This window comes from Scyliorhinus torazame, chromosome 22, assembly GCF_047496885.1.
Source record: "Scyliorhinus torazame isolate Kashiwa2021f chromosome 22, sScyTor2.1, whole genome shotgun sequence".
NCBI lineage: Eukaryota > Metazoa > Chordata > Chondrichthyes > Carcharhiniformes > Scyliorhinidae > Scyliorhinus > Scyliorhinus torazame.
Genome location: NC_092728.1, coordinates 53,025,588 through 53,038,262, shown reverse-complemented (window position 1 = coordinate 53,038,262; position 12,675 = coordinate 53,025,588). Strand labels below are relative to the sequence as shown.

The 12,675-nt window shown below is 49.1% G+C and overlaps 1 protein-coding gene across 1 annotated transcript in view; it reads right to left on the bottom strand.

The window, feature by feature from the left end:
- Positions 1-12,675, bottom strand: part of LOC140399089 (fibronectin type III domain containing protein 3C1-like) — a 133,157-nt gene that overhangs the window by 15,324 nt on the left and 105,158 nt on the right. Inside the window, exons 5-6 of the mRNA XM_072488220.1 lie at positions 3,358-3,554; positions 1,306-1,384 (exon numbers count right to left, since the gene is read on the bottom strand). Of these exons, the coding sequence (XP_072344321.1) occupies positions 1,306-1,384; positions 3,358-3,554 (276 nt within the window). The remainder of the gene's footprint in view (positions 1-1,305; positions 1,385-3,357; positions 3,555-12,675) is intronic.

Here is a 12,675-nt window from a genome sequence, read left to right as displayed (position 1 = left end):
GTGTGAAATGAGTAATCTTCGATTCAGAAGGCCACTTGATTGGAATTCGTAAAGCTAGTCTTAAAGGGACAGTGACAGTGGCACAAATATAGACAGGAAATCTGACGGAGCACAAATTGATCACAAAAGCAACAACCACAGCCCGCATTTATAAAGCATCTTCAGTGTCACAAAATGCCACGAGACATTGCACAATTATACAAAATCCTACACTGAGCCAAAGGAGGAGACAGGTGACTAAAGTCATGGACAAAGAAGTAGATTTCAAGAAGTATAATAAAGAAGGAAAACAAAGTGTTTGGGAGGGAGTTTCCCTGTTTCGGTCATAAATGGATAAAGATGCAGTCTCTGATAACAGTTTCCATTTTCAGTAATCTACAGAAGTAGAGAATCATCCTTTAAGAGCAAGATCAGTGTGAATGCCGTAATTAGGGTCACAAGATAAAAACAGGTGCATATATATTCCTCATACTCCTCATTGCAGCCCTGCAATAACTAGGTAGCACAGTGGTTAGCACTGTTGCTTCACAGCTCCAGGGTCCCCGGTTCAATTCCCGGCTTGGGTCACTGTCTGTCTGGAGTCTGGAGTCTGCACGTTCTCCACGTGGCTGCGTGGGTTTCCTCCGGGTGCTCCGGTTTCCTCCCAGAAGTCCCGAAAGACAGGCTGTTAGGTAATTTGGACATTCTGAATTCACCCTCTGTGTACCCGAAATGGCGTCGGAATGTGGCGACTAGGAGCTTTTCACAGTAACTTTGTTGCAGTGTTAATGTAAGCCTACTTGTGACAATAACGATTATTCTTGTTGTAATATGATCTTCTTCAATTTTGTTCCTTGCTACTTTTCTCCCTTACCAAATTGACTTGTGACGAGAGTTGGGTTCCATAGGAACTGGACCCTTCCTGGCAGCTAACCTAACCGGCAGTCACGTGCGAGTGGGATCAGCAAATTCTTTGACCATCGCGCAGGCAGGAGGTCAGGGGTGAGAATCACAGTTAATTTACAATGGGGCCAGCCACCACTCTTTGAACACTACTTGAACTGTGATCGACTCACCCAGGACACAATGGGATTGAGCCCTGAACCTTACATGTCTTTGCAGCTCAGCTAACACTGGATGAACTCACTGAGTAATCAGTGGATATTCTTCCCAAATGATGTGCATCAGAATTCCAAAATCACTGTCTTCTGGTACTTGACAGGGTCACGAGAAGTTGAATTTCTCTTGCCCATTCCATGGCCATATTTCAGCTCTAGCATATTATGTGCCTCTGTGTTGTCAGACTATTCTTGAGCCATTGCTTACCTTTAAGAGCGTTGATACTTTTGGGTGCTCTCTCAGTTTCACAACTCCTTTTGGGTGACTGCCTAGCACTTTCAATGTCCTGCAAAGTACAAAATAGCATTAAAATGGCATTCCTCACAAAACAATCAAGTGCCACTGAGCCCTTGTAGAAAATTTGCTTGCTTTACATGTCACCATTACTTTCTCCATACAGTAGAGGCGGGATTTTCCGGCTGTTCCCGCAGGCGGCATTTTCCGGTCCTTGCGATGGCAATCCCCTGCCACGGGTTGCCCAGCGGCGGGAGGGTGCAAACAATGGGAAACTCCACCGACAGCGGCGGGAGGCCAACGGCAAGCCGATTCCGCTGAACATGTCGTGGAGGGGTGTGGACATTTCCGCCCTAGAAGTTTGTTAGCCACATCATGTGGCCCTGTACTGCCTTCATCTTCTGAAAGGGATTGGTAGGAGATAAGATAACCCCAAAATTAGTTCAAGCAGCCATTTTTAGCTGCCGATATGACTGGGAGTGGGGCTGGAACAACCTTCCTTCCCTCTGCCATTGTGGTCAATGCCGAAATATTGCTACTGTTTCCTTGTAGGTTATTGAATGCTAACAGTGGAGGGACACATTATAAAGTTCCACTTCCAAACGCACTTGACTGGTTAATAGTTTTTTATATTCATTCATAGCATGTGGGCATCATCATAAAGGCCAACATATACTACCCATCCCGAATTGTCTTCAAGAAGGTGATGGTGAGCCGCCTTCTTGAGCCGCTGCAGTCCATGTAATGTAGATGCACCGACAACGCTGTGAGGGAGGCAGTTCCAGGATTTTGACACAGCGACAATGAAGGAACGGCCAATACATTTCCAAGTCAAGAGGGTGGATTGAAGGGAAATTTGCAGTTTGTGGTGTTCCTATGTATTTGATGTCCTTGTCCCTCTAGGTGGTAGAGGTCATGGGTTTGGAAGGTGTTGTCAAAGGAGCCTTGGTGAGTTGCTGCTGCGCATCAGGGGCTGGTTTAGCACAGTGGGCCAAACAGCTGGCTTGTAATGCAGAACAAGGCCAACAGCGTGGGTTCAATTCCCGTACCGGCCTCCCCGAACAGGCGCCGGAATGTGGCGACTAGGGGCTTTTCACAGTAACTTCATTGAAGCCAGCTTGTGACAATAAGTGATTATTATTATCTTGTAGATGTGCACAAGGCTGCCAATGTGCGTTAGTGGGGGAGTGAATGTTTGGGTTCTGGGGTGCCAATCAAATGGGCTGCTTGGTCTTAGACGGTATCGAGTTTCCTAAGTGTTGCTAGATCCGCAATCAGCTCAAACCGTGACATTGGGTGGGATTTTCTGGCCTTTCACGCTGGCAGGGTCTAATAGTCCCACTGACATGGCATCCCTCCGCTGGTTTCATGGTAGCGAGCGGAGCATTAAATGGGAAACTCCATTGACCATGGCAGAACAGGAAGATCCTGCCACTAGCCACTGGCAAGCTGCCCGTTGCGGAACATGCCATGGAGGGGCACCCAGTATAAAATGCCACCCGGTATACCAAAATATCACAGGATCTGCAACTACTCATATCGTCAGTTCAAAGATGTGGTTAGGTGGATTGGCCATTCTAAATTGTCCCTTAGTGTCCAAAGGTTTGGTGAGGTTGTGGGGTTACAGGGATAGGGCAGGGGAGTGGGCCTAGGTGCTCTTTCAGAAGGTCTGTATCGACTCGATGGGCCAAATGGCCTCTTTCTGCACTGTCGTGATTCTATAATTTGATGTTATCAAATAGAATAGAAAATCCTTCAAAATATAATGGCTGGTCATGCATTTATTCAACATCCTACATTGATTTTACTGAATGCAATTATGTCCAATTGCATTGGAACTCGCAGGTTCTTCAATATCAAACCAACATTAATACCCTTCACTCATTTATTAACAACAGCAGCACATATCTTAAAGCAACAAGAATTGATAAGCAATGAAACAAAATATATAATTGAGTTGTCACTGAACATGATTTCCAATCAGTAAACAGCTCACATGTTGAACAGTTCCTTTCCGTTACTCACATAGCGGCAAACCAAGCTGACTCCTGCTCTTTGGATTCCAGTAACACACACAAGGTGTTTAATATTTCTGGGAAGACGGGGTTCATCAAAATATGAGCGTGGCCATCTTTGTCTGTTGCCAGACAACTCAGTGCAAAGCAGGCATTTTTGCTTCCTCCGGTATCCCCATTTGCCATCATCTTCTCCAGCGCTGTGATCTGCATAAGGAGAGGATAGTCGCTCAGGTTAGGAGCATCGTGTGACATGGGAACAGGGATCTGGGGGGGGGGGGGGGGGGGGGGGGGGGGGGCGGTGAAGGTCAAACCTGGCAGAGATCTCAGTATCCACCAACCACCCCCCGCACCCCACCCAACATCAAGGTCAAGGTTCATCGCATGGCATTCCACCATCAGAGCTGACTGAGACTTCACAGGAAAAGCTTCATCCACTCAGACGAAAACAAGATACTGCAGATGCTGGAAATCTGAAAGAAAGGCAGAAAACAAATGCTGGAAAACGCTTAGCGAGTGAGGTAACAACTGTGGAGAGAGAAACAGACTCAGTGTTTCAGGTCAGTGACCTTTCTGATGAATGTCAGTCTTGTCAAAATATACACCAGTATATCATGGTGCAGACACACACACTGATGGACACACAGCAAGACCAATCAACACACACAACACCGCAGCCAATCACCAATTAGAGTACACGCACTATAAAGACAGGGGGCATCAGAGTTCCCGCTCATTCGAGCTGCAGCTTGCTAGTAGGACAGAGCTCACAGCCTGCAGCACAGACATTCACCATGTGCTGAGTGCATCGACTGGTTAGGACAAGGCAAAGGTCTTTAGTTAAAGCTAGTATCGTGTTAACCCACAGTGAGAGTATGTTAAACAGTTAATGACTCAATAAAATAGTGTTGCACTATTTCAAGTGTTGGTGACCTGTATGTGTTCCACGGATCCAGAGCGCCCAACACAAGTCTAGAGACACATTAAAAACACAGAGAAACACTGTCTTGCCAAATCTCGACAATGCCTAAGACGTGGCAGACTTGGCCACTATGCTGCCTTATGCCGAGCAGCTCAGCCTGCCAATTCATATCGCTTCAGCCAGCCTCGCAGGAATGTCCGGGCAATTCAACCCACGGTCACCGAGTCCGATGCGGACCTCCCACACAGCAGTGACACCGAGGACCCGAAGGCGCCTTTTCGAGTCGGTATCGTGACAAAAAACAGGGTGTCCCCGAAGCAAAGACACCAGCCGCTGTTGCTATACAGCATCGATCCAGATGATGAGTGTTGTGCCACCCTGACGGTCAACCAGAATTCGTCGCCCACCTCAGAGACTTAATTTGTGAACTTTGTGGACTTATAGACTTTCTGAATTGTTCTGTTCTTCCGTTTGATCGTTTACATGGTTTGTACATAGTGTTCATCTCGTTATTATTGTTGCATACTGTTTTTCTGCACCAGGCACCTTCCCATGTAAATAGCTTAGTTCTCATGTACATAGTCCTGTAAAAATGTCTTTCGCACACACGTAGTTAGGGACATTCTCACCATGCACTATTTATTGCCACACATGTACATTCTTTTATAGAAGGGGGGATGTCATAATATACACCAGTATATCATGGTGCATACACACACACTGATGGACACACAGTGGGACCAATCAACACACACAACACCGCAGCCAATCGCCAGTTAGAGCACACGCACTATAAAGACAGGGGGCATCAGAGTTCCCGCTCATTCGAGCTGCAGTTTGCTAGTAGGACAGAGCTCACAGCCTGCAGCACAGACATTCACCATGTGCTGAGTGCATCGACTGGTTAGGGCAAGGCAAAGGTCTTTAGTTAAAGCTAGTATCATGTTAGCCCACAGTGAGAGTATGTTAAACAGTTAATGACTCAATAAAATAGTGTTGCACTATTTCAAGTGTTGGTGACCTGTATGTGTTCCACGGATCCAGAGCGCCAACACAACATGATACCAGGAGTTGAGGGATATTAGCACTTCTTAGACCTACCTGCCAGTGGTCTGCCTTCCGCCAGCATTCCGTCATCCTGCAACATGGACAACATCTGCCCGCCGCCGCCGCTCCGCATCGCCGGCGACCTAGGGGCCAACTGGAAGATATTCAAATAGCGCTTCCAGCTTTTCCTTGAGGTCACAGACAGGGAGGACGCATCGGATACCAGGAAGATCGCTCTCCTCCTATCCACGGCCGGGGACCATGCCATCCACATTTTCAATTCTCTCACCTTTGCGGATGATGAAGATAAAACAAAGTTCAAAACGGTCCTCCTCAAGTTTGACACTCACTGCAGTGTAAAGGTGAATGAAAGTTTTGAGCGCTACGTGTTCCAACAGTGTTTGCAGGGTAAGGATGAACCTTTCCAATCCTTTCTCACTCACCTCCGCATCCTTGCGCAGTCTTGCAGCTACAGGCCCACCTCCGACTCCTTGATACGCGACCAGATCATTTTTGGTGTTCAGTCGGACCCCCTACGACAGCAGCTCCTCAAAGTAAAGCAGCTCACCCTAGCGACCACCATTGAGAATTTTGTCCTACATGAAAACGCCACGAGTCGGTATTCCCACATCCAAGCGGCTGAAATGGTGCGGCAAGGTCCCCACGAGGCGGAACGGGTCCAAGCAATTGAGCAACTCCAGGGCCTCAGCCTGGATGAGGGCGACCATTTCGCGCGCTTTTCGCGGACTCCTGCGCTTGTGTGCACCAAACGAGGGGACGGCGACGTTGAAGAATGTAATGCGCAGGCGCGCACCACCGCACCGCGCATGCACGGTGGCGCAGTGAACGTGCTGACGCTACAACGTGCGGCAACTGTGGCTCCGCCCATTTAAAACGGCAATGCCCTGCCAAATCTCGACAATGCCTAAGACGTGGCAGACTTGGCCACTATGCTGCCTTATGCCGAGCAGCTCAGCCTGCCAATTCATATCGCTTCAGCCAGCCTCGCAGGAATGTCCGGGCAATTCAACCCACGGTCACCGAGTCCGATGCGGACCTCCCACACAGCAGTGACACCGAGGACCCGAAGGCGCCTTTTCGAGTCGGTATCGTGACAAAAAACAGGGTGTCCCCGAAGCAAAGACACCAGCCGCTGTTGCTATACAGCATCGATCCAGATGATGAGTGTTGTGCCACCCTGACGGTCAACCAGAATTCGTCGCCCACCTCAGAGACTTAATTTGTGAACTTTGTGGACTTATAGACTTTCTGAATTGTTCTGTTCTTCCGTTTGATCGTTTACATGGTTTGTACATAGTGTTCATCTCGTTATTATTGTTGCATACTGTTTTTCTGCACCAGGCACCTTCCCATGTAAATAGCTTAGTTCTCATGTACATAGTCCTGTAAAAATGTCTTTCGCACACACGTAGTTAGGGACATTCTCACCATGCACTATTTATTGCCACACATGTACATTCTTTTATAGAAGGGGGGATGTCATAATATACACCAGTATATCATGGTGCATACACACACACTGATGGACACACAGTGGGACCAATCAACACACACAACACCGCAGCCAATCGCCAGTTAGAGCACACGCACTATAAAGACAGGGGGCATCAGAGTTCCCGCTCATTCGCGCTGCAGTTTGCTAGTAGGACAGAGCTCACAGCCTGCAGCACAGACATTCACCATGTGCTGAGTGCATCGACTGGTTAGGGCAAGGCAAAGGTCTTTAGTTAAAGCTAGTATCATGTTAGCCCACAGTGAGAGTATGTTAAACAGTTAATGACTCAATAAAATAGTGTTGCACTATTTCAAGTGTTGGTGACCTGTATGTGTTCCACGGATCCAGAGCGCCCAACACAAGTCTAGAGACACATTAAAAACACAGAGAAACACTGTCTTGGATTTCACAGGGTAAATGGGAATTCGTTGGGAGCTGGGCGAGGCTGACAAATTGGGTGGGATGGCAGAGGTAGTAGGTGGTGGAGTGCCTGTTGCCGCCACTGCTGGCGTTTTACCAGTGGCAAAAAAGGTGGAGGTTGGCCCTGCCACTCACAGGCCAATTGAAGCCCACTAGCGACCAATGAAGGCTGAAAATACTTCGGCGGCCTCCCCTGGTCAGGCCAAGGACGGTCAACCTCACAGAATCGCCTCCTCCTATCATCTACCACGAAAATACTGCCTGATCTTCTGAGCATGTCCAGCATCTGCTCTTCTTAGAGTGAAACAGGAAGAAAGCAGAATATCTAAGAAAATCCTTTGCATGATTAAAGTTCCACCAATCGCTGGAAATGTGCTAATCTGCATCATTTAATGATTTCCTTTTTCCTACAAATAATGAACAGAAAATTAAAATAAGATAAGTCAGTCAGCATTCTTTAAAAAGAACAATAACTGCCAGCGGGAGCCCTCAGCTACATTCCTCCAGTTGTGGCCTTTTAAGCATCTCTATTGCCTTTGCTCCACCATCCATGGCTGTTCCTTTGGCTATCTAATCCCCAGGTTCTGGAATTTCTCCTCTAACCCTCTCCAACTCTGTGCCTCCCTCTCCCCTCCTTTAAGACACTTAAAATCTACTTTTCGACCAACCCACTCTAATATCTCCCCATGCGTCAAACCTTGTCTGATTATGCCCACGTGAAACACCTCAAATCTTTTATTATGAGGGTCAGAAGGAGTCATATCTCCATAATTTGAGGCACCGTCCCGCTGCCTTTTTGGCAAGTCCCCGAGTTGAAACTCGCGGGTCATCAACTTTACTCAGTACAACGCTTAGCCCACTACCTGTTTTCTGCTTCCTGATGGATTGAAATGCCAGAATCAGTGACAGCGACTGAAAGAAGCAAGCAACCCATCAGCTAACTTGCCGATTTAGCCGAAGACATGAAGAGAAAGAGATAAATAAAACATGAGAAAGCTCATCTCCAATATAAACTTAATAGATCTTGCATGATTAGAAATTATAATCTTCTTTAAGTCAACCGACTATTAAATTTATCACAAGTGAATGTTTAAAACGAGCTTTAGCATAGTTGCCACAACAGCATCCAATTCCCAATCAATGAGTCTGATTGTATCAATTTTACCATTAATTCCAAACACTTTCCCTCATAATGTGTGAACGTTATTCTGCAAGGCAGTAATCGAATCAAAGAATCAAAGAATCCCTACAGCGCAGAAGGAGGCCATTCGTCCCATCGAGTCTGCACCGACCCTTTGAAAGACCACCCGACCTAAGCACAATCCCCCCTCCTATTCCTGAAACCCCACCCGAAGGGGCAATTTAGCAGGGCCAATCCACCTGACCTGCACATCTTTGGACTGAGCTGACAAAAATAAATATTATGCCCATTTATATAACCAGTTGGCCCACCCATTAGCAAATATTCCATTGGAAGGTGTAGAAACCCATACTGGTAAACACAATGGAGAGGAAACTCCCAGATCAAGGGTTGATAGTGGGCGAGTTCACTGGCAACATTCAGAATTTGGGATTTCCTCCATTTTGTTCAGAGTATAGAAGATATTTTCTTTAGCAGGCAGGGGAGATCCAGAACCAGGGGGCATAATCTTAAAATTCAAGCAGGGACATCTTTGGAGTAATAATAGGAAACACTATTTCACACCTCTTCTACACCCCATTTAGTATTGGGTCAAGGACGCTGGTTCAACCGAATCTTTTTCAAGGCCGAGGCGGTCAGATTTTTATTGGGAAGGCTATCGAAGGATGTGCAACAAATTAAGTAAATGGAGTTGCGGAGTAGAATTTTCACGATCCCAATCAAGACCAGATTGGAGGCAGGACCAGATCAAAATGGCAGCCAGGTCCCGGATCCAGAAATTCCACCTCCATTCCCGGTGCTGGCTATTTTCACCGGCACAGGACACGGGGCGGGTTATGACCTCCTTGCCATCTGTTTAAAGTTGCCGGCACTCTTTTAAAGATGGACAGAACCACCATGGAGTTTGATGCACGATCAATAACTACTAAAACGAGGCTGTAGTACAACTGAAGGCTTTAATAAGCTAGAAGTATTCCCCAGCAGCTCAGGTACAGAATGAGGGCTGCTGGGACGGTACGAGTTCTTTTCCCCCGCCTATCGGGGCGAAGCTACCATCCTCTACAGCCAATGGTAAAACTCCTAGGTTTAACCAATGGTACTTCAGCCTCTCAGGTACCGTAATACCTGATAATACCACATTCACCCCCTGTTAAAAAAGAGTCCGGCAGGGGTGGTGGTCAGCAACTACAAAATGTAACAACATGGTATAATCAGTTATGGAGGTACCGTGATACCTTCTTCAGTGTTTAATGATTATTTACAAGTATGGCAGACATGTACATTCAGTGTTTAATATTTACAGATCAGTTAAAATGTTGCAATCAGTCGGTCGGGTGCCATGGGCGTCCTCTGTGAGCGTCTGAGCCTCGGTGGTGACTCCAGTGGGGGCTTGGGCGTCTGCGATTCCGGGCGCGTGGCTTCGGCCTCCATGGCAGCTTCATCACCCCTAGACGGCGTTGGTGGGAAAAACGGCTGACCCGGGGAGGGGGCGCCTGTAGGGGGCGTCGGTGGGTGGGGGGCCTAGGCAAATGCGGCGGGAGGACTGATCCTCCTGTAAGATGCTGCGGTGGAGGGGGGATGGGACTGGTAGCTGGGATGTACGTGGGGTCCTGGCGGGCGCCAGATCCCATAGGGAGTCCGTATCTTGTCGGCCGTCAGGGAATGCCACGTAGGCGTATTGGGGGTAAGCGTGTAGCAGATGGACTCTCTCGACCAACGGGTCCGACTTGTGCGCCCGCACGTGTTTTCGGAGCAGGATGGGTCCAGGTTGGCAGCTAAGTCGGGAGCGAGGTCCCGGAGGTGGACTTCCTGGGAAAGACAAGGAGACGTTCGTGAGGTGTCTGATTGGTGGTCGTACAAAGCAGTGACCGGATGGAGTGGAGGGCCTCCGGGAGGACTTCTTGCCAGCGGGAGACTGGGAGGTTCCTGGACCGTAGGGCCAGGAGAACGGTCTTCCAGACCGTTCCGTTCTTCCTCTCTACCTGTCCGTTTCCCCGGGGGTTGTAACTGGTCGTCCTGCTCGAGGCGATGCCCTGGGTGAGCAGGAATTGACGCAGTTTGTCGCTCATAAAGGAGGACCCCCTATCACTGTGTATGTAAGCGGGGAAACCGAACAGCGTAAAGATACTACGGAGGGCCTTGATGACGGTGGTTGCGGTCCTGGGCATTGTACCGTCTGCTCCTGGCGACGGGTTTGCAATCCGGGGTGGGGTTCGCAAACAGGGAAGGCGGGTCGACCTTAAGGGTCGCGGGGCCGCAGACAGTAAGGTGGGGTATAGGGCCGCCGAAGTGGAAGGTCAGACTTTGCAGGTTACACTGAAAGCCTAAACCCAGGAGTGTAGCCGCGCAGAGGTGGGGAAGGACATAGAGGCGGAAATTTTAGAATTCTCTTCCCTGGACTGTGAGGTTTGCTAGACAGAACCCCTTTATCTCCACTGAGTGGGAACCGGAGGCCAGTGAGATTCTTTGATTAACAGGGTGGATAAGGAGGGAACAGCGCCTTACTGTATTGGGGTGTATAAAGCTCTCCATGCTCCCAGAGTCGATCAGGCAGGACGTCTTGTGGCCGTTGATGAAGACAGTCGTCGTTGCTGTTGAGAGTGTTCGAGGTCGAGTTTGGTCCAGAGTCACCAAGGCCAGACGCAGTAGTTGTGGATTTTGGTCAGGCAGTGCGTGGTCGGCCGAGCTGAGGTCCTGGAGCCCCATCCAGGATGGCGTCTCCCATTGGTCGCACATGGTGGCCGGGGGTGCACAAAATGGTGGCGCCCATCCTTCCAGCGTGGTGTCCGAGGGACAAGATGGCTGGCCGCACGGGGCCCGTGGAGAAGTTCGCTGTGGGAGTCCGGATCGCCGCTGGAGACCGCGGCCACCGCTCGTGCCTGGCAGACCCCCACGAAATGGCCCTTTTTGCCGCATCCCTTGCAGATGGATGTGCGGGCCGGGCAGTGCTGGTGGGGGTGCTTTTCCTGCCCACAAAAGAAACAGCGGGGCCCATCGGGGTTGGCAGGCCGCCTTACTGCGCAGGCCTGCGGGGAAACGAGGAAGGTTTCTGGGTCGGCCGCTGCGGGATTCCACGCTGCCCAGGGGGCCGCCGTGTGGTCGGGCACGTACGCTTGTGCGTTCCTGGAGGCCACGTCCATGGACCCTGCAAGGGCCCGTGCCTCTCTAAGTCCCAGGGTGTCTTTTTCTAAAAGGCGCTGACGGATTAGTGAAGAACTCATACCTGCTACAAAGGCGTCCCGGACTAGGAATTTCGTGGGCTCACTCGCCGAAACTTGCGGGCAGCCACAGCTTCTGCCCAGCACCAGTAGCACGCGGTAAAATTCCTCCAATGATTACCCGGGTGTTTGTCGTCTTGTTGCAAGCAGGTGCCGAGCGTAGACATGGTTTACTGGGCGAATATAGTGTCCTTTTAAAAGTTTGATTGCTGCATCAAAGTCTTCCGCCTCCTCGATGAGGGTGTAGATCTCTGGGCTTACCCTTGAGTGCAGGATGTGTAGTTTCTGCTCCCCCGAGGGTGTGCCTTCAGCCGTATCCAGGTAGCCTTTAAAACACGCCAGCCAGTGCTTAAAGATCGCCGCTGAGTTCGCCGCGTGGGGACTGAGTTGCAGACACTCCGGCTTGATTCGGAGGTCCATCCTTTCTACTTAAATCTAGCTTATTAAATTGATGCACGATCAATAACGACTAAAACGAGGCTGTAGTACAATTGAAGGCTTTAATAAGCTAGAAGTATTCCCCAGCTGCTCAGGTACAGAATGAGGGCTGCTGGGACGGTACGAGTTCTTAAACCCCGCCTATCGGGGCGGAGCTACCATACTCTACAGCCAATAGTAAAACCCTTGGTTTAACCAATGGTACTTCAGCCTCTCAGGTACCGTAATACCTGATAATACCACAGAGTTCAGTTTCACAGAGGCAGTCATTATCGCGAAGACCTCCTGATACATGTCTGGTGGGTGATGTTGTGAACTGTGACCAGGAGGCTGGGTGAGCGTTTCATCATTAAACACAATCCATTAGGAAATGACGCTATCTAATATGTATCTGTGTCGCCTATAGCTCATAGATGGCAGGGCTTTCGATGGAGAAGTGCTTTTTCCCAATGGATATTATGCTATTTTTAAAATTTTAATAGTTCTATGGGTATTTGAAGGCATTGCAATGGTTTAAAGCAGGACCAGACATGAACACTTGGATGAATGCATGGGGGAGAGTGAGGGTGGAGGTGGATATGAGGGGGTGGGAGGTGGAAAACTGGATTTCTATTGCTTTATTTATT